Source organism: Hippocampus bargibanti, linkage group LG16, assembly GCF_051943395.1.
Source record: "Hippocampus bargibanti isolate YZ-2025 linkage group LG16, ASM5194339v1, whole genome shotgun sequence".
Taxonomy (NCBI): Eukaryota; Metazoa; Chordata; class Actinopteri; order Syngnathiformes; family Syngnathidae; genus Hippocampus; species Hippocampus bargibanti.
Genome location: NC_142749.1, coordinates 12,886,302 through 12,912,620, shown reverse-complemented (window position 1 = coordinate 12,912,620; position 26,319 = coordinate 12,886,302). Strand labels below are relative to the sequence as shown.

General features: G+C 41.6%; 1 protein-coding gene across 11 annotated transcripts in view; it reads left to right on the top strand.

Annotated features, from left to right (window-relative positions):
* LOC148886521 (neurexin-2-like) overlaps positions 1-26,319 on the top strand; it is a 162,500-nt gene that overhangs the window by 17,794 nt on the left and 118,387 nt on the right. For 6 of the 11 annotated variants that reach the window (XM_089016453.1, XM_089016456.1, XM_089016458.1 and 3 more), the window contains exons 2-5: positions 12,748-13,783; positions 15,212-15,235; positions 24,924-24,953; positions 25,225-25,236. In XM_089016453.1, the coding sequence (XP_088872579.1) occupies positions 13,081-13,783; positions 15,212-15,235; positions 24,924-24,953; positions 25,225-25,236 (769 nt within the window). In that variant the 5' untranslated portion in view covers positions 12,748-13,080. The remainder of the gene's footprint in view (positions 1-12,747; positions 13,784-15,211; positions 15,236-24,923; positions 24,954-25,224; positions 25,237-26,319) is intronic. The other 5 variants (XM_089016449.1, XM_089016452.1, XM_089016450.1 and 2 more) reach the window with 5 other exon arrangements.

The following is a 26,319-nucleotide window of genomic DNA, read 5'->3' as shown; positions in this document are numbered from 1 at the left end:
GAAAAGCCGAAAGGAAAAGAAGATATGCAGTAAAGTCTCGTTATATCGATATTCTCGGGAGTTGGAAAAAATATCGATAGAACCGGACTATCGATATATCCGATCCTGCGGCATGTAAATTTTCTCCTTGTGTTCATAGAAATAGTATCGTAATAAGCGGTACTATTGATATAACCGATATCGATATAACGAGACTTTACTGTATATAAATAAATGTATTCATTGCTTTGGACATTATTAAATAAATAAATAAATAGATCAATCAATAAATAAATACATCTTTATTTTGAAAATTATTTTGAAAAAGCATTTTAAAATTTTGAATTAAAAAATAATTTTAAAATGTTTAATTAAAAAGCATTATTTGAAACAAGTATTTTAAAAAAAAGCAACATTAAAAAAGGTATTCTTATGTAACCCCCCAAAAAATCCCTCTTTACTCTCCTAATAATAGTCCCAGCCGAGAACAAGGTACAACAAGGAAGGGATTTGGTGGTTCGAGTTATCTTTGTTTATTACAAGGCTGCCTGATGGAAAAACACTTTGACTTTGAAAAAGGCCTTGATAGATCTTCAGTGTTCCTGATACGCTTCGCTGTGTGCGTCTCGGCTATCTAAAAGGATCTTTCAGTCAGAAGACCAAATCCTGACAATGTCTGGACTTTGAAGCTCCGGAACCCTCCTCCCTGGTCGCAGCGTGTCTCGTGCGGACGCAAACATCCATGCTAATTAGAGATTATCTAATCCCCCCCACCACCACCACAAAAAAAAGTAGCATGAGGCCCGTGTTTAAAAATATCAATGAATGCACACGCTGGCACTTTGTGGCCATCTGATAACTTTGTGTAAGCAACTTCTGTTGGCCTCTTGGGATAGCAAGTTTTCCGCATGCACGGCGTCTCACTGAAAGCCTGATTAAATACGACCAAGTAAATATCGCCGGCGCTGCGGATTGGCGGACGGGGGCACGTTTGAACGTGCCCACCAAATGGACATACCCTTTCTCTTCAACTCGGATGAAGCAATCAATTCCCAGTTGCGCTTAATTACTTAAACAATTAGAAAGCCTTGTAAATGATTCGGCGCGAGACAGCAATCAAAGCAAAAACGATGTCGCTTTAATGAAATCGGGAGCTGAAACAATGGAAAGAGCCGCAAATTATGGAGACGAAGAGGCAATTAGAACAGAGATACCGCCCCCCACCCAGCTCCTCCCTCCCAGCGACAGAAACATTTATGGCTGACGTTACAAATTCAAAGTAAATATGGCGGCCTATGTAGGTCAGGTCTGTCTTTGTTCCATATCTGACGACGACAAACTTAATATGGGTCATTAAAAAGCATGTATCGTTATTTCCACGTCGCCGTTGCCATCAATTATTCATAGCAGGAGGATTCTGTCGGCTCTTTTCTTGTTTTGACATGTAATTCTTTGACAGTTGCCTGCAACGTCTTGTCGGCTGTCTTCGAAATCAAAGCGTACGCTGAGAGAGAACTCTACAGAGTCAATATTTACAATGAGTGAAACGCACACGGTAAAAGCAATCATCTCGTGGAATTTGCTGTCTCTTTAAGCGGCTTTATAAATAAACTTCACTTCGTCATTGGGCAGGTTGTGACGAACAATTATGTGAATTGGTGATTGGCCTTGATTATTTTGTCTCTCACCGTAATCTGTGAATCGGATTTCAGACGTTTTTTGCAGTTTGAATTTGTCGGTCAGTCGGAAGGAATCAGTTAGTCGCAAGGATTCGGTCGGTCGCTCGGAAGGATTCCGTCGGACGGTTGTAAGGAAGGATTCAGTCGGTCGGTCGGAAGGAAGGATTCAGTCGGTTGGTCAGTCGGAAGGATTCGGTCGGTTGGAAGCATTCAGTCGGTCGGTCGGAAGGAAGGATTCAGTCGGTCGGTTGTAAGGAAGGATTCAGTCGGTCGGTCGGAAGGAAGGATTCAGTCGGTTGGTCGGTTGGAAGGATGTAGTCGGTCGGTCGGAATAAAGGATTCAGTCGGTCGGTTGGAAGATGTAGTCGGTCAGTCGGAAGGAAGGATTCCGTCGGTCGGTCGGAAGGAAGGATCCCGTCGGTTGAAAGGAAGGATTCAGTCGGTAGGTCGGAAGGAAGGAGTCAGTCGGTCGGTCGGACGGAAGGATTCAGTCGGTTGGTCAGTCGGAAGGATTCGGTCGGTTGGAAGCATTCAGTCGGTCGGTCGGAAGGAAGGTGTCAGTCAGTCGGAAGGAAGGATTCCGTCGGTCGGTTGTAAGGAAGGATTCAGTCAGTCGGTCGGAAGGAAGGATTCAGTCGGTTGGTCGGTTGGAAGGATGTAGTCGGTCGGTCGGAAGGAAGGATCCCGTCGGTTGAAAGGAAGGATTCAGTCGGTAGGTCGGAAGGAAGGAGTCAGTCGGTCGGTCACAAGGAAGGATTCAGTCGGTTGGTCAGTCGGAAGGATTCGGTCGGTTGGAAGCATTCAGTCGGTCGGTCGGAAGGAAGGTGTCAGTCAGTCGGAAGGAAGGATTCCGTCGGTCGGTTGTAAGGAAGGATCCCGTCGGTTGAAAGCAAGGATTCATTTGGTCAGTGGGTCGGAAGGAAGGATTCAGTTGGTCGATCGGTCGGTCAGTCCGTTGGTCGGTCCGTCAGTTGGTCCGTCGGTCAGAAGGAAGGATTCAGTTGGGCGGTCGGTCGGAAGGAAGGAAGGAAGGTCAATCGGAAGGAAGGAAGGAAGGATTCAGTTGGAAGATTTCACTTGCTGCTTTGGTCTGAAACATGTCAGAAAATGCCCCCATCGACTCATTATTTTCCGCAGTAAATGCATATGGCAATATTTTCTTATTGATTACCATAATTGATTCTATCGTTACGCTTCTAGAGGGAGGATTCTCTTGATGTATTTTTTTTTGCAAATTAGACTCATCTATAATTTATAGATCATTTAAACAAGAACTAGCTGCCCTCAGTGGACAAACGATTAACAGCTCTGTCTGAAACGTAAACTGGATTCAGAATGACATTCACCTTGCTCGATTCATGTCCACACCCACTACAATGTCATCCTCCACGCCTTGATTGTTTCAAAAAGTAGTGACTTAGAAAATAACTTTATCAATATGAAAGTTTGATAGCAGAAATGGCCTGTGGCTTACAAATCAATGCCCTAACGATGTTGCAAACTTGGATCTTTTACTTGCCTGGTTGAAGCTTTGCCGTCTCCTTGATGCCATTAGCGCGTCTGCTCTGCCGGTTTCACCTCTATAGGCGCATTGTAATTGCTTTCATCGTCTTGCAGCCTTCATTTAAAGGACGGCTGCGTAATCAACCTCCGCTGCTCCTCTATGGGGAAAATTGATGAGTGAAAAGTGTGGCGCTAAACTGTTTGGGGCCCAATAACCACGCAGAGCAAATGATGCAGTCTTTTGAAATATTGCACCGCAAAGCTGCAGATGACAAAACAAAGTGTACACCGCTCAGATGGTTCTTCAACAGCCGCTTACTACTTTTCGCGGAATGTGCAGGCAACAGCCAGGGAAACTTGTATCCGTATTTGTGAGTCTAGGGACAAAATGCCAATGAAGTCATCAAAGTTGACGCGCAATTTACAAAATGTTGGACTTTTGGACCACTCTTTCCTTATATTGGCTAGAGACTAGCCCATCAAAGTTTGCGAAAACTGACGTTGATCAATGCCTTCAATTAGGCCTTGGTACCCCTTCTGGGTAGCCAACTCGAAATTTGATTGGTTAGAGCAACAGTTTGATGGCCACAGTTGATGCAACATGGCCTGCAGAACTGATTGTGAAGGCGTCCAGGTAGATTTCTGACCCGGTCACTGACGGTCCGTCACTAGTATTGCTATATCATTGATGTATGGAGTGAAAAAAGAAAAAAAAACAGGAAGCTCACGATTAATTACGACATACAAACATGATTAAAAACACATTATTCGATTTTGTTTTTTTAGTCTTCCTGTGTGAATTTGTTTGTTTTTTCCTTCCCAGACTGCACCTACACTTGTTTCCCCCAGGTACTCCGGTTCCTTCGCACATTTCCAAAGTACGGTTGTCAGGTTAATTGAAGACTCTAAATTAGCCCATGTGTGAAACGTTATTTGCCTTCATGATTGGCTTGCAAGTGCAATAGCTCAGATGGGATTGGACCAAGTTCACCCTTGACCCGAATACCGATTGCAAGTGTAAAAAAAATAGGTGGAATGTGTTCCAGTATTGCTGCCATCACTATGAAGAGAATGACACGATTACAGTCTTTTCCAGTGTATAAGGCGCACCGGAGTATAAGGCACACCCCCAACGAACGTTGTATTTTCAAACTTTTTCTATATATAAGGCGCACCGGACTATAAGGCGCACCTTCAAATAATGAAAAATGTTTTCCAAATACAATGTAGAAATAGATAAAAGTTTTCCGAATATAAGGCACACAACATAAAGCACTACAGTAGAGACTGGGGTTACGCATGACTACACCTACATGGGGGAGGGCAGAAATTGAGTTGGGGGGGAGGGAGTCGATGACTGCTGACAGTAGTTGCGAGACCTGTTGCGGCTCAATATTACCATATTTTCTGGAGTAAAAGGCGCACCGGAGTAAAAGGCGCACCCCCAATTGATGTATTTGTAAACTTTTTCCATATATAAGGCGCATGGGACTATAAGGTACGCCTTCGATGAAATAATGATATAGAAATATAAAAAACGTTTTCCAAATATAAGGCACACCACGTTATAAAGCGCTACAGTACACACTGGGGTTACGCAATACTTCTTCTCCAGGGGGAAATGGAGTCGTTGGCTGCTGACAGTCGACCTGTTGCGGCCCAATATTACTTCACATATAAGGCAGACCTGCGTATAAGGCGTAGGGTCATTGTTTGATGAAAATTACGGCTTTTAGGTGCGCCTTATACACCGAAAAATATGGTAAGAGGTTCAAAAAAATAATATAAGGGGAATTGTAAAAACAATTACCGCAAACAAAAAAATGTGCGAATGACACAAGAGGGGTTATGAGGGTTCCACAAAGAAGGGACCTCAAATATGATAACTCACTGAAAATTCTAAAATGCAAAATACAGTATATAAGAACTGTCAGAGCCACATGATCGATAAATCATATTTTTGTTATTTTGTGCAATTCGGTATTGTGTCAGACAAAGCAGAATGGTTCTGGTAAATATCTGACTGTCAATACGCACTGCTCACGTTTTAGCGCGTTGACTCGACTAAAGTATCATAAAGAGAAGTGATGTCCGAGCATTTGTTCTCTTTTGACAGCGTTTATAAAAAAAAAAAAAAAAAAAAGAACGAAATTGACAGATTCAGTATCAGCCTGGGGCATATTTCTGCAAATAAGAATTGCGTGGGTGTGTTTTTTCCCTTTCTCTTGAAATCATCTTTAGCTGGGTAAATATGTTGCCAGAATGAAATCTTCAAAGGGCTTCCATGGCTCAAATGACAAAACAGCTTCCCGGCTTTGTTTTCTCATGATGCTGTTTTCAGGATCAATTGTTTTTCTTTCTTTTTTATCTTTTTTTTTTTCGATGACAGACTCTATTAAATGTTTTGAAATGAAATTACAACTTCCTTTCTCTGCCAAGCACACAAATGCACAGATTGCAGGGAGGATTACTTCGGTGAGATGACCAGCGAGGATTGCTCGATTTTTGTCAAACTTTGTGGAGGTGTACAGTAAAAACGTACAGAAAGTAATGCCAATATGACACGGCCCAATTTTTCTTGACTTTATCTCCTCTAGTCCACTGAGTCTCGTTCTGATTTTATGCTGTTTTGTCATATTGCTTTTTAAAGCAAAAAGTCCCACCCAGTGAGGTTGTTGCATTCAATTAGATTAGATTAGCCTTTATTAGTCTCGCAGTGGAGAAATTTACATTTTACAGCAGCAAAGTTATGAAACAAAGAGGAAAGGAAAGGAAGAAGTAGAAAAAACAATTTGCTGTAAAGGCAAATGTTGCCTCCATACAACCACAATTGATTTGGTGATTACACCAAACCCCGCCCCCTCCCACCTCCTCATCGAAGACGGCCAAAATGGCCACCCATATGCTTCATTGAATTAGCCTTTATTAGTTTCGCAGTGGAGAAATTTACATTTCACAGCAGCAAATTTATGAAAGGAAGAGGAAAGGAAAGGAAGAAGTAGGAAAAACAAAATACTCTTGCGGTGTCATCTTGAAGTGAAATAAAAAAAAATTTAATAACAATTAATATGACAACACAAAGATACAGAGAGTCCTTCAGTCTTAAGCACTTTCTGTACCCTCTTTGTTGTATGAAGTAGTTCTAGATGATAGAGGAAAGGATCAAAGCCTCATTTTCACCAGTGCATCATGGACGTCATGATGAAATGTGCACGTCTGCTGCAAGTTAAATGTTGAAAGCAAACACGAAGCTGTAGCATCCATTGACGAAAACAGACTGTCTCACGTCTCCTCTCAAATCTGCTTTAATTCCAAGCCACGACAGTTCCACATAAGCATTTGTTGGGGTTAATCCAACAGAATTGGTGGTATACGCTGACGCTCCTTTCTTGCCATCGTGGGTTCCTCAAGCCATGCATCCATCCAGCCACAGACTGTCCAACAGTACCAGCATTTCTGCTCAACAAAGCGGGGCATATTTGTTCGCCAAAAGACAAGACGCCATTTTCCCTCTTCTCTCTAGCCACATCGCACCAATTATTTACACCTCCGCAGAACATAGATCGCCTCTGTCCCATTCCACTCGTGAAATACGCCTCGCCCGTGTTTATTTGCTATCATTGCAACCTTCTCGAGAACATCTCGACCCACGTTATGATGCGCACTGAGACATATTGCTGCGGATGAAGGTCATAGTGAAGCCAAAAGCCTAGCGCACCCCACAGAGAAGCACAAATACAGTGATACCTCGGTTTACGAACCCCTTGGCTTACGAACTTTTCAGTTTACGAATGTTAAATTTATGACAATTTTACCTTGGCATACGTACTATTTTTCGTGATACACACGGAGCTGCCACAATGAGTGATGTGTCGTTCGCGAACGAGCCCGTTCTCCTAACAACAAAATGGCAGCTGATTGTTTTTGCCCTCTATTTCACGCCCTCAGTCTTTGGTTACAGCCACGTGATTGGTCAAGAACGCAGCAGTGAGGGGCGGTGTAGAGACAGTGAGGCCGTTCTCCAAAAAAAAAAAAAAATGGCAGCCGATTGCTTTTGTCCTCAATTCCCCGCCCCCAGTCTTTGGTTACAGCCACGTGATTGGTCAAGAACGCAGCAGTGAGGGGGGCGGTCAAACATTAGAGACAGGCAGACGACAAAGAGGGAGTGACAAAATGGATACAGAAAACAGTGAAATTTGGACTCGTTTCAACTTTGATATTTCAAAGGCAGAGTGTAGACTGCAAGGTTAAAATATCCCATCAATCAGGCTCCACAAACAACCTGCGCAAGCCATCTGTAGACTTGATGCAAAAAGCTATCAACTCAGCTAAACAGAACACATTTGATGAGGAACTAGGTAAAAGTATCGCAGAGAAAGCACCTACAAGGGATCATTCCTCAAGATGGTGAAAGAACAAGGCTACGTTCCTCATCAAGTGTTTAAATCTGATGACTCCATTCCATCAAGCCATCAACGACCATCACAAAGGTAAATAAAATCTCTTTATTATACAGTACAGTTTATCTCTAATTAGAATACCATAGCACATTTATTATACATAAAATAAGGTATATTTTGTGTAGTTTTAAGGCTTAGAAAATTAGAAAGTAGAACATTGTGTTTTATGGGGACTTGGGAACGGATTATTCTCATTTTAATGGTTTCCTATGGGAAATTATTTTTTTTTGGGATACATACTTTTCGCCTTACACACAGTCTGGGAACCAATTAAGTTCGTAAGCCAAGGTACCACTATATGTTCTTTGTCAAGATGAAAACAAGGCGGAGTCTAACCGTGTCGATGCAACAGGGACGCACTCTCATTTCATCCTCTGTAGCTGACCTTGGGAAAATTGCAATTCATCTTTTGAGGAGCGAGTCACTTTGTCTGACCTTGCGGGATGCATCTATTCCCATGATAGAGGCGTCCATCTGAAGGGTTTTCTTCCCGCCAGGAGCAGCTTTGATTTGCCTCCTGTGATATGCATTTTTTTTTTCTCGCAACGTCGCCAAATGTGAGCAAACCCGAATGTGGCAGTTCTAGATCAGCGGCGCCCCCCAACAGTGGCCGTAATTCCCCGCTGACTCAAACGTATCATATATTTCTCTCTGTGTGCGGAAATGAAAATGGGCCAGCTCTGCTGGAGATGCTTTTTACTTATGCGCTCTGTTGAAGGGGGTTTTGGGGAAAATAAAATAAAAAAATAAAATCAGTTTAACATTCAACAACAACTATTTCTGACTTAAAATAAATCTGTTTGTTTATACAAACCGGCAGCCTCATGAGGAGGGCAGATTTCAATCGAGTTTGCCCAAAAAAAAATGACAGGGCCAATCAGCCCCCATTTCGAGCGTTTATTAGCTCCAAGTGCAAAATGGATTGTTTGTTTTCCCCGCTGACTTTTTTTTCTGTCGTGTTGCGTTGCGGTGGAATTTGAGATGATCAAATTGCCATTAAGGCTCTATAAATTTCTTTAACGGACAATACATATGTTGAAAGATAATTGTTGAAAATGTACGGCTGTCACCATTTCAGTTTTGGCCATTGATATTTGTGGTCGTTTGGTGCACATGGTCATTTGGTGAAATTACGCAATAGTTTTGGCTTTCCTGTTAGCACGTGAGCTGGCATGTACGCAACTTAAATCATTCGCTGCCAATCCCAAATGCATTTGGGAATTGGAAAGTGTGACATGGAGCGCCATTCCCGAATTTGTCCGGGTTTTGTTTTTTTCTTGCGGAGGGGCGCCAGTAAAGCACTGGTCAGAGCTCTGGCAATGTTTTTCCCTTCCACGAGGGGGCAGAATTTTCCTTTTGTCCGTGTTAGCACTTTATTTCCCCTTCAGCGCCTTATAAACCAACATGTATTGTTTTGTATTTTGGATAGCCGCCCCCATTTCAATCTCAGATAATTCCAGACCCATATAATTTAGGAATTAACTCTTCTTCTGACGAAAGAAGATAGTAAGGTTTCTTCCGCTGCATTGAATGTTGATGTAGTCCTAAAACTCTTTATTCTGTAGGTCCTGGAATTCGAGTGACAATGACAAGAACCCTACACTGAATGTTTATGTAGTCCTAACACTCAATATTCTGCGATTTGAGTGAAAATGACAAAAACCCTGGCAATGACGCGGACACATTTTTACACATCATCTGGCATTGAATGAGTGTAAGTGGCTATATTTTCGTCTCTGCAACATATTTGGAGTTAGCATGCACTTTTTCGCGATGTGTGTTTTCAAACTTTGAATGGACACACCCACAGCATTTGAGAGCTTTTTTTTCATTACAGTTTGCGAAGCTTTTCTGTATGATGTGTCAAATTAAGCAGCTATTTACTTTCACCTTCCAATTACTTTCAATTTAGGTGCACATCTGAATTTGACTGCCAAAGCGGACGTTGCTAATTGCACAAACTGAGACGACCACAGTGTGGTCACACAAAAACACAATGCGGACTTGGCGGCCGCCTATTCTCTCAAGTGCTTTTCTGGTTTGAAAGGTGAAATGAAATAGCAATCTTGTAAACAAATTCTCACTTGGGAAAACGCCTGCACGCGAGCATCACCGCGGTTTTACCCAAACCCTGAAACGTTTCTCCATGAAAACAAGTGCAACGAGCAGCACTGAAGGTTTTAATGGAAAGGATGTTTTCACTCCTCAGAGACACAAGCCCCTGTCTCACTGCCTCTCTGTCAAATCGACACAACGAAGGGGGAAAAAAAACGCCTTTGTGACACGATTGAGCAACGTAGCACTGTGCCTTGCCTGTGATGCGGCTCCACACGTTCCGATAATTAGATGTGCTTCTCACTATCCCCGAACACTAAAGGGGCGTTCCATTTGCGTTACTACGTCGCAAACCGGCAATTTGGCTCATTAACTCATTAACTGCTATTCTCGAATTTATTCGGGACTTGAAAAGCATTCCCGAATTCTTTCCTTTTTTGTTTTTCTTGAGGCTGGTGCCGATAAAGCGCTGGTCAGACCTCTGGAAATATTGTTTCCCCTTCCACAAGGGGGCAGCATTTCCATTTCGTCCATGTTAGCGCTTTGTTACAGCTTCAGCGGTTAAAGCGCTACAGTATTATCTGGACTATAAATGTTTCCATACATTAGGTGCACCGCATTATATACCTTCAATGAATGCACATACAGTAAAGTCTCGTTATATCGATATCTGTTATATCGATAGTACTGCTTATTACGATACTATTTATATGAACTCAAGGACAAAATTACATGCACGCAGGATCGCATATATCGATAGTCCAGTTATATCGAGACTTTACTGTATTTTAAAATGTTTTCCATACATATTATGAGGCGGATGGTCAGCTTTTGAAAACAATTTTCGTTTAGGTGCACCTTATAGTGCAGAAAATACAGTATATAAATCAATATATATATGCATTGTATTGTCTTTTCTACTGCCGCCCTTATTTCAAGCTCATATAACTCCATACCCATATAATTTAGGAATTAACTTTCTGATGAAAGACGAGGGTCTAAGGTTTGCTACGCTGCATTGAATGTTTATGTAGTCCTCAAACTGAGTAATCTGTGGGTCCTGCAATTTGCGTGAAAATGACAAAAACCCTGGCACTGGAGTGGACACATTTTTGCACATAGTCTGGCAGTGAATGAGTTAATTTCCACTCGCTATTCCACAATGGTGCCTTACGCGATAGAGTGGAAGCTGCAAAAACAGTGACACATCTGACTTCGATGGGGGGAGTCCAAAAGACGAACTTAATGTTTGTTTGCTAATGTGAAATATATTTACTGTGCAGTTGTTTGTTTATGTACCCTGCAATTCCCCGGCACCCAATTCAGCGTGGACAAGGCCTTCAGCCCAAAGTCAGCTCGGGTAGTTTCCAACCCTTTGATGAACCGAACATAAGTTGTACGAAAATTGAAGGGATAATTTAAGAGCTAATTTCCTGGCCCTCCGCCAGCTCGTGTCTGACAGTTTGTTTATTCGCACGCAACTTTGCGAGTCTTGGACACGTCCATTTACATTTTACAAATAATTCACAGTGGAAAAGCCAATCGCTTGTAATTAGCGGAATCGCCTGGATACGAACACGTTAGAAAGATTAATGTTAGACACGGTTATGTTAAAACACGTCCAAGTAAAATTGGCCCAGTTTCTAACACAATGTGAAGAATTAGATCATTCTGAAGCTTACGCCGCTTTTCGGATCTGGTGGTTGTGCCTGAATATATGATCCCATTACACTGAGTTCCCTTTCAATCTGGAGGAAATTCGGCATCGGTATGAATGATTATTTTCGATGCCTTCCGGCTTAAATTGGCATTCACTGATTTCATCATCGGCAAGCCGAAATATTTGTAATAGGCATGTTTCACTGTTTCTTGATCATCTTTGGGATTACCTTGAGGATAGGAATTATTTTGTATACTCTATTGGGTTTCCCCGTTCCCCCCTCTTTGGAATGTTCTGAACTCATGTGAGTTATTTAGTCAAATGACCCAGAGGTTTGTTTTTTTTTTTTTTTTCCTGATGAAATCTCTCAAATCAAGACAAAACATGATTGTTGTTTGTCTGACAGGACCTTTTTTCTGGTCTAGATAATTTATGTCGGGAAGACATTTCTTTGAAGTGAAAATCCTAATTGGGTATTATAACTTTCTGTTGATATTAGTGGTAATGAGTGCATTTAGCCTCAACGAAGGAAGATTAGATTATATGAGCATGTATTCATCTCACAATAGAGAAATTTACATTTCACAGCAGCAAAAACAAAATAATGTAATGGCAGCCACTCTCGCGGCGCCATGTTGAAGTCAAAAACAAAACAAAAATGAACAAATAACGTGACACAACACAAAGGACACAGACAGTCATTCAATGTTAAGCACTTTCTGCACCCTCATTGTAGCATGAAGCCGTTCTAGATGAAAGAGGAGAGTATCAAAGCATCATTTTCACCAGTGGATCAGGGATGTTATGGTTGAATGTGCACGTTTGCTACAAGCTACATGTTTAAAGCAAACATGAAGCTGTAGCATCCATTGACAAAAAGAGATTGTCTCATCTCCTGTACCATGAAAATCCACTTCAATTCTAAGCCGGGACAGTTTCACTTATGCATCGCCGCTCTGCAAAAAAACACAATCAACCCCAGAGCTGTTCAGGAAAGGCCGCAATTCTCAATGTCTGGGTATTATCTGTATGTTTATTAAACCAGTGCACACATTTTAAGACCTCAGTGGTAGTTTTGTAGGTTTGCTATATTTGCATTTTTTGGATTTGGATTGAATTTTACTGTATAAATTAACTGGAAAATTGGTTAAATATTAATGATCTTTTTCCTTGCTGTTTCTTTAGCTCCATTTTTGCAGTGCATGTATGCCAACCTGGGTTTTGCATTTCGTTTTGCTTCAATTCCTTTCAGACATGATTAACCAACTATCCATTTCACGCAATCAATCGATTTATACATTATGCCCATCCGGACTCTGCATGCAAGTGATGGATTTCAAAGTGATTTCACGATGACACGTGATAATGATGACGAATCCTTTTCTCTTCTCCTTTTTGTCCTTTGTCCTAGGATGCTGTTAGCCTGAAAGGGGCAAACAGCGCCACCTTGGCTGTGGTCCTAGTTGACGCAAAAAGAATTGACTGAAGCTGCGCTGGATGGAGGCCAAGACGCTGGATGGCGAAGACGAGGAAGCGCACGGTCTTGTGGCTCGCTTGTGATATTTGTTGTCTTTCTGTCCTATGCCGAACGATGGCAAACAGAATCCGGATAGACAGTCAAGGCTAAAGCAAAACAGTGCATGTAAAAATTGAGGTGATTTTGGCCTTTGAAAGACACTAAGCTCTCCCTCTTTTCTCCCTTTGCATTAGATGCATATGCATTAGCTTGTAGACGCTAACCAAAATGGCCACGTGTCACAACAAAGCCCCCTGGTTGTTGTTTTTAGTTCATTTGGTGCTAACGGTAAAAGCGTTGGAATATGAAGGCGTTCCGGGTCAGTGGACGCGCTATGGACAGTGGGACGCCAAGGCGACGGCAGAACTTAGCTTCATCTTGAAGACCAATATCAGCAAAGCTCTGGTGCTCTACCTGGACGACGGCGGCGACTGTGACTTCCTGGAGCTCCTCCTATCCGATGGGAGGCTGCAGCTGCGCTTCGCCATCCACTGCGCCGAGCCGGCCTCCCTCCACACGGAAACGCGCGTCGACGACCTGCGCTGGCACCGCGTCCTCCTCTCGCGTCACTACCGAGAGACAAAGCTGCTGGTGGACAATGAGGAGAAGGAGGCCGAGGTCAAGTCCAAGAGGAAAGAGATGGCGGTGGCCAGTGACCTCTATGTGGGCGGGATCTCGCCTGATGTACGCCTATCCGCCCTGACGTCCAGCACCGTAAAGTACGAGCCGCCGTTTGAAGGCCTTATCGCCAATTTGAAAGTGGGGGAAGCTCTGCCCGTGCTTTTGGACGGCCAATCGGTCCACAGCGACATGGACTACATCTGCGAGGCGCACTCTCCCTGCAATAACGGAGGCCTGTGCTCCGTCAGCCAGGGGGAGGTCCTGTGCGACTGCATCAACACCAGCTACGTGGGGAGCTACTGCCACGAAGGTGAGGAAAATCGCACTTTTGTTTTCACACCGCAGCGCCATTCGCGCCTGGTGAATATTCACCAAAGCGAAGCGAACTGATTGAAGTCAAATAGACGCGAGCGGTCGGGGTGCCTTTACCGGAATAACGTGTAATGTGACAACAGCTTGATGTCATTTGTTTACCAAGGAACTACTGCAAAACACCACTGCGGAAATTAACAGAAACAATTGAAAGCCCACCTTCACTTAAAAGTATACAATAGAAAATTTGCAAAAGAAGTCAATCTTATCTTAAACAACATGGCGTCCTTGTTTTCAACATGTTCTGCCACAAATCAAACTAAACCCAAAAACAGAGTAGAAGTAGAGAGTAGAATACAGTAAAGTCTCGTTATATCGATATTCTCGGGAGTCGGAAAAAATATCGATATAACCGGACTATCGATATATCCGATCCTGCGGCATGTAAATTTTCTCCTTGCGTTCATAGAAATAGTATCGTAATTAGCAGTACTATTGATATAACCGATATCGATATAACGAGATTTTACTGTATTTTAATATTTCGTGATAGGAATCATTTTAAAAATTGCATGAATTTAACATAATGGAGGACTGGTTGGACTTCTCCTTACTGGGAAAAATTTAATGCATGATATTTTTATTTATTTTGTTTATTTGTAATAGTGTTTTTTTCCCACATATTTTTAACTCTTTCACTGCCACACAATGTGCAAAAATGTGTCCTCTCCAGTGCCAGGGTTTTTGTCATTGTCACTCGAATTCCAGGACCCACAGAATGGTGAGTTTTATGACTACATAACCATTCGATGCAGTGTAAGGAACCTTAGACTCTCTTCTTTCATCAGAAAAAAAGTTAATTCCTAAATTATACAAGTCTGGAGTTATCTGAGCTCGAAATGGGGGTGGCTGTCGAAAATATCATGCAATACATACGCATAGTGCTTTAACAACAGCTGAAGCTGGAACAAAGCGCTCACATGGAAAAAAGGCAAAAGCGGAAGGGGAAAAACATTGCCAGAGGTCTGGCCAGCACTTTATCGGCACACAAGCAAAGACAAACAAAACCCAAACTAATTTGTGAATGGAAATGGCGCTCTGTAATATTTTCAATTCCCGAATAAATTTGTGGATGTCAGTGAATGAGTTAAGTACAAAGTTGTAAAAAAAAATAAAAAACAATTTTGTTTGCAGGTTGATATGGATTAATTGCATATCCATTCATTTCAATGGAAAACTTTACCTCAACTTATGAACGTTAAACAGGCACACGGGAACCAATTAAATTCCTAACTTTTAGTTAGTCCACTGTCACCTGTTTACACGGTCCAATATTGTGGCTGCAATATTAATCCAAAAAAAAGCAGCTGTGTACTCCCCTAGCGCCAGCAAAATAAATATGTCTGTTTTTTTCTTCCTTTCCCAGCAGGTGTCCAGAAAGAAGTAGAAGGTAAGCCTCTCCATTTTACCCTCAGCATAATGCGAACCATACAAAGTCTTTTTTTTCAAAGGCTCTTACGGCAGCTGTCATCGGGTTGTTATTGTCAATTTGGACTGCAGTTCTGACATCCGACACAATAGGCTGCAAGGACATGTATTGTACATGGAAAGTTATTTATGCACTGCTTGCATAAATATATATAATCAGAACTGTCAAGGTGAATTGTTAGGTCTGTCAAGTCCCCAGGTGCCGCGGTAACATACTGAGCGGGTTTTGCGCTCTTGCTCGCATCGCCTTCTCCACTTCTCTGTGACTATTTGTTTGCTCGACTGAAGTGACATTTAAGCTCCCATTGACTGATTTCCGGGAGCATTCATCAATTCCTTTTGTTATTTCACACAGCGGAGGTTGTTATTTGTGAGAAAAAAAAGCCGCCATATCATTATTGGCTCATTATCCCGCAACTTTTGAACAGTGCAACTAAGCAGGTCGCTTTTCCAAAACATGACTGTTAACATCAAGCGCACGAAGGCATTTGCTTTGGTGGCATATGAAACTAATATCGACTGACTATACGGCGCTGAACTGCGATACATTATCAATCACGGTCATGACGCAAACTCCGCGCACTAGCTTTCCAAAATCCATGAATAGACACTTGCTTAAAAAAACACCATCATCTTGATGCATTGTGTTTTAACATGGATCCAAATGGCATTAGATCACATTTCAGGCAAAACCACGCGGTATTGTCCTCCGCTTTTTCATGCTGGCGCGCGTATGACAGCCTTTTCACAAATAAGCTATAATCGCTAGGTACTCACACAAAGGTGGCGTGTCTTTGCTCTTAAAGGAAACATGCAGCCGTTATTAGATGACATACTGCAAAGAGAGCGCATCAGAACATTTATTGGATTAAAGCTTGGAGACATGGAGACAACCCACCCCACTACCCTCCCCCGTGCAGAAAGCATATAAACACTGACAACAAAATAGCACTCAGTCGACAACTTTTTGTTCTGCCCCCATTCAGCTGCTTGTCATTTGGTGATTCCAGCAAACCCCGCCCCCTCCCACCTCCTCGCGAAAGACGGCCAAGATGGTCACCCATTCGCTTCATTGGATTAGCCTTTGGAGAAATTCACATTTCACAGCAGCAAACTTATGAAAGGCAAAGAGAAGGCAAGAAAGAAGTTGAAAAACAAAATACAGGAGCTGCTGTAAAGGCAGCCAATCTCGCGGCGCCATCTTGAAGTCAAAACAACAACAAAAAACTAAATAACAAGTAATGTGACGCAACACAAAAGACAGTCATTTAATCTTAAGCACGTTCTGCACCCTCTTTGTTGTATAAAGCAGTTCTAGATGAAAGAGGAAACAATCAAAGCGTCTTTTTCACCAGTGGATCAGGGATATCATGGTGGAATGTGCACGTCTGCTACAAGCTAAATGTTCAAAGCAAAGACGAAACTGTAGCATCCATTTACGAAAAGAGAATGTCTCATATCTCCTGTCCCTTGTAAATCCGCTTCAATTCCAAGCCGCAGCATATCCACATACGCATCGACGCTCCTTTCTTATCATTGCGGGCTCCTCAAGCCATGCATTCATTCATTCATCCATCCAGCCGCAGACTGTCCAACAACAACAGACTTTTCCAAAGCAAGACTGTGAAAATGCTGCCCATTACAGGCATACATCACATTCCTCCCAATCAAAAACAGTGCTGGCATATTTGTGCTGCACAGTCGACACCTTGATGAATGTTGTGGCCAGAAAATGCTGAAAAACAATCCGTATCCATTCCACATGACGCACAACAAAACAAAGTGACAAAAGAAAACACAAAAAACTTGTGAGAGCACTTGCTGACGGCTGCCCAGTTGGGCAGCCATCTTGGACTTCATGCAATCTTGACAGCGGGTTAGAAGTGCTGTCGGGAATAATCCCCCCTTTTTGCCCGCGGAAACGCTTGGAGCCAACGAAACTGTTTGGCACAGCGGGTGGCTCTTGCCAGTTGTTCGACAGTCTGCGGCACGTGGGATACCGTTGATCTGTGTGGACAAAGGCCACGACGGGCCATGCTCTAATGCCAAAAGCATCCTCTGATGTTTTGAGAGCGGGGGAAAAAAAGGCAGGTCTGCGAACGAGAGATAAGCGCAGCCACCTCACATCGCACAAGCGGACTGCAGAGGATTCTCGCAAACGTCACGGGACAACCGTTACACAAACACACTAAGTCCGACCGCCGAGGCATTGTCGTGGCTTTGTCAGGGTTTTTTTTTTTTAATTTTTACGGCTTTGTTTACTTTCAGAATTGGATGCACAAGCGCATGGTAATTGCATTCTAGGAATGGCAGTGAACAACAAAGAAGGCGTAGGCATCCTTAGAAAAAGGACACAGCTGGACTGTGCGGGCTCAGATCTTCCAGTCGCGATGACCTTGGTTTAATCCTTCATGATAGCTCAGTACTTTTTTCAGGGAAACAAATTTGGCTGATCCCAACGCGGTCGCTCTGTCTTCCAAGTAGGTCCCTAATTATGTTCTTAATAATGACTAAATGTTTTGTAATTTTTTTAAGGATGCCATTGTATAAAGTTAAACAACATTTTCAGCGAGTCTTAAAGGACAACCGACAATCAGTTTTTTGTTTCCTAACTGACATCAGAAAAACGTTTTATTGCATCTAAAATACCCAAAACACGCAGTATGATATTTTTATTCAAATGCAGAACACCAATAAAAATGACTTAGTGCCCAAAATCTGCAACAAAATTAAGCTGCGAATTGGGCATTTTCAGAAAGTCCCGCCCCCAGTTCGTGACGTCACGCCAAGACGTCTTGCATTGCTGGAGAATCAAAACAATGGATTCAGATTCGGAGAATATGCTTTCTTGTTACACATCCAGTTGTGGATATGATTCAAATAGTTCTGAAGAGGAAAGCATACATGTTTGCAATCGATTAAAGAATTTATTCCGTGCCATTTTGAGGCAACATTGGGGGGAAATGTATCACCCAAAAAGAGGCAGAAAATGGCGTCCGAGCTCCTGTGAGGAATTAATCAGCCCGTTTCCACAGGCTGATAAATTCCTTCCATGGAGCTTGGTCGCCCTCTTCTGGCGGCTTTTTGGTGCAACACAAGGTTTTTAGACCAAACAAGTACAACAAAATACATTGACGTGATGGAAGGACTGCTACAATGTTTTTTTTTTTTTGTCAGGGGCGTTCCTTCAGTGACGTCACATACGGACTCGTCACCAACTCAAAAACAAGACTCCCTGAATACTCAGTGCCTTGTCTTAAAACGTAAAACATAGCTATATGTGGTGGAATCTTTGTAAAATACGCTCAGTAGAAGTCATTTGAAGCCATTTTACAAATTATGGACACAACTTGTCTGGAGACGTTGGTTGTCCTTTTTTTGTTTGTTCCGCCGCTTCCTCCATCCGTATCCCTAAATACTACACCTCTCTTTGACATTGTCAATGAAAATTGAAAGATTATCATTGTTCTGAATATTTGGACACATCGCCTTATGTTAGTCTTTGTCAGTTTGCAGCAAGCCAAATGAAAGAATTCGAAATGCCAACATATAAATCGCAGATGCTTCTGTTGCTTGCTGTTTTACTTTCCTTTCCACATAAAAAAAGACATAAAAATATAAAAATAGTACAGGAAGAGAGAGGAAAAACACTGTTTATGTTCATATAGGCTCCTGGGACTCTATCTCTGCTTTGCCACGCTGAGATTTGGCTGTACGGCTCAGCCAAGTAGGATAAGAATATTCAATGTGCCTCAATGTGATATTTTACCGAGGCAGGAGCATTTTTCCCCTCTTAAATACAACTACAGTAGTGTAACATTTGCCTGGTTTATCCGTGGCATGACATTCTGCCAGTGATGCTTTGACCTTCAGGGGTCACCGGGTTCACGGTACATTGTTCTGGCAAGCACGTTGTCCTTACAGGATTTGAAGGATGATATTGTGCAGAAAGTTCATACTGTGTTGTTGTTGATTTAGAGTGACATCTTCATTTCTGTGAAGAAGATGATACATAGGAACATGTTCACAAAGGTTTTTAGGGGCATGGAAACTCTGAAAAAGGCAGGTAAAGGTTAAAAAGAGCTTAGTTGTCTAATTAAAAAATGATTGTCTAGTTGAGCAAGAGGGAATCATGCTTGTATTTATCTGTAGACTATTTTACCCTATTTATTAAATTTGACTGACATAAGACAGCACACTGTGGAGCAGAGGTTAGTACAGCTGCCTCACAGTTGAATTTTGATTTGAGTCCTTACTGTGAGGCGTTTGTGAGTTCTCTAATGATGGCAGATGATTTCTGTGGCCATTACAGAGAAGCCTTTAACTCATTCACTGCAAAAATGTGTCCAATCCAGTGGCAGGGTTTTTGTCATTTTCACTCAAATTCCAGGACCCACAGAATTTGAGCTTTAGGACTACATAAATATCCAATGTAGCGTAAGAAGCCGTGCACTCTTTTCTTTCATCAGAAAATAAATCCCTAAATTATATGGATCTGGAGTTATATGAGCTTGAAATGAGGGTGGCTGTCCAAAATACAATGCAACACATACATATTGGTTTATATAACACTTTGACAACAGCTGAAGCTGGAACAAAAAGCTAATATAGATAAAAGCGAAAGGGTGGCCCCTCCTGGAAGGGAAAAACATTGCCAGAGGACGTACCAGCACTTTATCTGCACCCCACACAACTAAAACCAAAACCTGAACAAATTCGGGAATGGCGCTCGACGTCATATTTTCAGTTCCTGAATAAATTCATTAATGGCAGTGAGTGAGTTAACTTCCACTGCTGTGAACGTGACTGTTATTTTATTCCTCATTTTATTTTAATCCTTTGTTTTTTTTGCAAGAAAAAATCCACTGGGATAAACTGCAGCTCACCTTCAGCCTCATGTGGAGAAGAGATGTTATCCAATGTGGATTTTTGCCATTTTCCTCTTAACCTTATTTTGTTCTTGTTAACGATATGCACACGTAACTCCACATGAAATAAACGAAGTGAAAAAAAACAAACCAACACTGACGATGTCAGTCCTCTATGACGTTTGGATTATTTTGCCAGTTCTTCACATCAGCAGCTACTGTAAGATATAAATAGATACAAATTTGGCTTATGTATTTATGTAAATAGCTTCAAATACCATAACAGGTTGCATTTTGTACACAACGCTAACCAAAATGGATTCCTCAAAGGGTGTTTGCGCCGTAGTTCTGATATATTTCTAGCCTTCATTGAAAGATATTTTGCAGCTTTGCGCTGCTGGGTGTGTCTTTGTCTCTGTCTTGCCAACAGTTGTGAGGACTGAGCGTACACACACGCACACGCACACGCACACGCACACACACACACACACACACGTATACATGTGCCCCCTAACTCCCCCCCCCCCCCCTCCATCCGTTAGCTGAAGGATGACAGACACCTTAAGGTGGTAACGTTTCTTGGCTTCCTGTCCAGTTCAATCTCAACACCACTGGTGACAATGAGATGACCGCAGGCGCGAGGAGAGGATGAAAAGATGCTAGTTCGTGTTGAAAATGATGTGTTGTTTTGTTGTCTGGGAAATCACATTAATCCCCCCATCCCTCAACCCATTGTGGGGGAAGATGGAGCTGGGCTTTTTTTGTGTGCTCAAGCAAAATATCATCAGGTGTGTTTTTGCGTATGGTGCGTACCTGCCCCCACGGGTGACGATGTTCTGTACATTTTCCGACCCGCACCTTTAAAGGACAACCGACACCTCTGGACAAGTTGTGTCCATAATTTATAAAATGACTTCTACTGAGCGCATTTTACAACGATTCCACGGCATATAGCTATATTTTACGTTTTAAGGCTCACGCTGAATATTCAGGAAGTCTTGTTTTCGAGTTGATGACGATGCCTGAGGTGATGTCACGTCTGGAACGCCCCTGACCGAGAAAGTGATACACAATGCATTTTGGGTACTTTGTTTGGTCTGAAAACATCGTGTTGATCCATGTTGATGATGAAATTAGAAGGAAAACACATAAATTACACGATGGTGAATTGTGTGTTTGCACCAAGACAACTATTTGATATTCGTTGACACAAATTCCCAACAGAGAAATCAACCCATTTCCAACGGAGCTAGGGCGCCATCTTGTGCATTTTCTGGGACGCTACATTGGAGTTCTGACGGCTCGAATTGATAAGGAATGACTTCTTTAATCGATTTGCAAACATTTATGCTTTCCTCTTCAGAACTATTTGAATCATATTCATAACTGGATGAGTAACAAGAAAGCATCTTCTCCAAATCTGAAGCCATTGTGTTGATTCTTGAGCAAGGCAAGACGTCCTGGCGTGATGTCACGAACAAGGGGGCGGGACGTTCTGAAATTCGCCATCTCCGAGGTCATTTTGAAGTACTTTTGGGACACTTAAACTCTTTTTTATTGTTTTTTTTTTGCATTTGACTAAAAATATCAGCCTGCGTGTTTTGGGTATTTTAGATGCTATAAAACGTTTTTCTGATGTCAGTTAGGAAACAAAAAAATGGTGTGCGTTGTCCTTTAATGGCACTGTATAAGTTTAAAATTAGAGAAAAAATATATATAATACAAGATCTGAGTTAGAATTTCTACTTTGTTTTGTTTGTTTTGTTTTTGTATCAGTTGAAACTAAAGCTATTGTTTTCAGTTCTTTTTGGATATTCCGCACTGCTGCATTTTGGTATCTCTGACAACAGAGATTCGTTCCAAATATATATTTATTTATCTCTGGCTGTGTAGTCACAGGCCAAAACAATAAAATGCGCTTACATTTGATGGCAGCGGAGACAATGAAGCTTTGTATCCACCTGTTGGCAATCATACAAATGAATAAGCCGCGGCTTGCCGTGAGTGTATCCTCTTTTCATCCGATCAAACAAGAACCGGATTTCACACCGAGTTAGTCCATTTGTGAGGGAATTGAGACGACATCATCATCCTTTGAGTGCTCATACCGTTTGTGTTTTTTTTTCTTTTTTTTGGGGGGGGGGGTGTGTCAAATGGATACCTTGGCTCACTGGCTCACAATGCCAATGCGGGGGCAGGGCGTCCGGTATTGAAGCGAATTGAAATCCTTGATGCCAGTGGGTCTTGCGAGTGACAAAGGCAACCCGGGGCCGCGTTGAGGAGTGCCGATGCGATGAGCAGAGTTGTTTGTGTTTGGTTGGCTCAGCGGGGCTCATGTGCTCAGCAGAAGCGTTGTGTTTTGTCATCCCCGTCTCCTTGTTGGCACGAAAGGCGGGTGAAGTATGCCACATACACTCCCTGCCGGGCTGCATATTGATTAGAGAGTGTTACTGTGTGTGTGTGTCGATGTAGGAGTGAACAACTTGCTGCTCTTTTCTGCTACCCCCCACCCCCATTTCCCCAAGATGATGTGTTACAAAATGATTTGGTGTGTGACGTCATTGTATGTGTACTGCAGTAGGACGTCTATTGACTCAGTGCTTTGTACTTTTTCGAGAGCCGTTTTTTTTTTTGATCGGCTCATCCAAAAGTGTAGCTGTTCCGGCTCTCAAAATGGCTCTTCGTTTTGTTTTTTTGTTGTTGCTTAAATTAATTTAGTATCAGAAATAAGGTAAACTAACATGTATTATTATTATTACTATTATTACTATTATTAATTATTATTATTATTATTATTATTATTATTGTTATTATTATTATTGTTATTATTGTTATTGTTATTATTATTATTGTTATTTCTTTCTTTCTTTATTTTATCTATTTGTCTTACTATTCTATTTGAGTTACTTCCGGGATGAGTGAATGCTGGCGCGTGTGGCTGCCGCTGCTCACCCACAGAAAAACTTATTCTGTGACTGTAAAGTTACCTTGAGAGTTTTGAAAGGCGTTTATAAATGGCATGTATTATTATTATTATTATTATTATTATTGTGATTATTATTGTGATTATTCTTATTATTAATATTGTGATTATTATTGTTATTATTGTGATTATTATTATTATTATTATTATTATTATTATTATTATTATTATTATTATTATTATTGATTAAAATTATTACCTGATTTATTCATATTCATCTGAACATACTAAACATGGAGTACAACATGGATTGCTACAAAAAAAAATCTAATATAAAGCACAAAAACAAAGACCCATCTCAAAAAAAAGGTCAACAAAAAAAATCCTAATCTCCAATTGTGCATATTTATAAGCTTTTAACTATTTACAGTGAAAACAACATAAGTAACTGCAGCTGCCAGGGTTTTTGTCATTGTCACTCGAATTCCAGCACGCACAGAATCTTGAATTTCCGGATGACATAAACATTCAATGCCGTGTTAGAATAATTCCTAAATTGTATGGGTCTGGAGTTATATGAGCTTGAAATGGGAGAAGCTGTCCAAAAAAACAATACAATACATACATATTAGTTTAAATGCAATACATACATAATAGTTTATATAGCGCATTAACAAAAGCTGAAGCTGGATCAAATCGATAACATGGAAAAAATGAAAATGCAGCCCCCTTGTGGAAGGGAAATAAAACATTGTCAGAGGCCATGGCCAGCGCTTTATCGGCACCCAAACAAGAAAAAACAAAACCCGAACAAATTCGAGAATGGCGCTCTACGTCATATTTTCAAGTCCCGAATAAATTTGAAAATGGCAGTGAATGAATTAAAATTAGTAAAACAAAACAGAAGGAGGCATCCAGGTCAAATTTTAGCGAGTAGTTAGCAAAGATTGGCATTACAAAATACCAAGTGCCTCAGTTTTGAGGGGGTCTATTCTATTTGCTCAAAGTATGCCGTTGTGAATGTGTGTGTGTGTGTGCGTGTGTGTGTGTGTGTGTGTGTGTGTGTGTGTGTGTGTGTGTGTGTGTGTGTGTGTGTGTGTGTGTGTGTGTGTGTGTGTGTGTGTGTGTGTGTGTGTGTGTGTGTGTGTGTGTGTGTGTGTGTGTGTGCGCGCGCGTGTGTGTGTGTGTTGTAAAACCCCCTCCCCTCTGTCTTCTACCATGGATTTTGACCATTTATGTGCGGTTTTACCCAAAGGGTAAAAAAAGTGGATTCCTCTTAGGAGTCGGCTCCAGTCGTACACTCAAAAGAACCGTCTATTAGAGCCGGCTCATTCGCGAATGACACATCTCTACTTTGTACTAAGCCTGCAAATCCACGACACGGCTGGGCAAAATGTGCTTTGTCTGATTCGGTGATGTCATCACTTGGATGGAGTGACTGAATGAGGTCCTTTTCTAGCTAAGCGTTGAGATAAAAAAAATTCGAAAGGCATTTAAAAATATATATAGATAGTGTCAATTTTTAATTGGTACATCTCAAACACTGTCTTAACATACAATATGTGTTCCATTTGAGGAAAAAGCATCTTTGAGAGCAACTGCGACGCTGGTTGCACCTATCAAGATGTTATTTTCCTCCCAGCACTCACACCCCTCTTTGAGATGTCTGTCTCTTTTTTAATTTGATCCCCCCTCTTCTCTTTCTCTCTCACCGTTTGAACTCCGACATCCGTGCCTACCCCTCCCCCCAAGGATGTCTGTCACAAACTGCAGTCCAACATTGTGACAATGCTTTTTTTTCCCGATCCTCTTTATGAACTTCCTGTTTTCGTATCCTTTGTTCTGTTCTTTCCCTCAAGGTCTGGCGCACCTGATGTTAAACCGCCAAGGTATGGGGTCTATTGATTTGCTTTTCCCCTCCCAACTACCCAGTCACAACACACCCCTCCCTCACCTCACCCCAGTAGACACCATTTCAGTTAACTGTGCCACACTAATGTTTCCTCTCCTCTTTTATTTTTTCCTCCCATGTGCGCCGATACTTGCTCATTTTTCCTCCCTTTCATGTTCTGCTTCACGACTCACTCACTTCTTGTCCATCAAAACCTTTTGTCCCGACCACTGACTGCGCAACTGGAACATCACCTTTGACCTCCGCAGTCTTAAGCCAAGGTAATGCACCGACGCTCGTGGCGTCTCTTCGGTTTCGCTGAAGTTTTTTTTTTTTTTTCAAAGCACAAAAACTGTGTCTCGGGTCGCAAGGACTCACTGACTCTCTTCGTGGGAAGCTAATGAGAAGAATACATGAATATATTAAAACAATCATCTGCTGCTTTCACATAATTTGCCATTCAAATGCAGTTAGTGAGCTTAAATGGTGTTACTTTTTATCATAGCTGAGATGAGAATGATATTGCCTTTCATTTGCAGCGAAAATGAATTTTCAATAAGAACGCGCAAATATCAAAATATCGTCATGTATTTTATTTATTTTTTTTTTGTCCTGTAGATCACAGATTTGAACAATTTATTTTAGACAATTTATCGGCTATGGAGGTCAGACTCAATAGCACCTATATATTAATGCTTTTTTTTTTTTTTTTTTTTTTTTTTTTGGTCTTTCATACCGTGTGGGCGTGTACTGAGATCAGTCATAGTCTGCGTCTCCATGGCAATCGTTTTCCATGAAACGCAGATGCCTGACTTTGATGACCTACTCCCGCAGTCAAATCCACAGCTCCAGCCTTTGAGTTTCTCCTTTCCAAAATGTCATTTATTGGAGATGGAATCAATCTCAGCGATATTTTCATGAAGAAACTCGTTTTCTTTTTAGTATAAGCCATTTTTAAAAAATGTAGACAGTGTCTAACTAACCACAAAAAAAAAACAGACGTGACACTGTATTGTCTGTCTTATGGTACGATATGATTCAATGTAAAATGTAAACGAGTTTAATGTTTTATGTCTTCTATGAATTATTTCATTATCTATGAATCACCACTGGAAGAGTCTGGAATTATCCAGCCGGATGATCTCTTGTGCATTTGCGAGGCTAAAAAATGTGATTGCATAAACATCTTGTCAAAGTCACCTACAGTAGATGGGGAGCCTCTTTAGTCTGTAGTTTTTTTGGGGTCGTTTTATCTTTCCGCCTGACCCATTATAAAATCTTCCCTAATGACCATTGATGAAGGTAATAATCCGATGATGCACCTGCGTAACGTTCAACATCAGCACCCGTATAATAATGTAGTA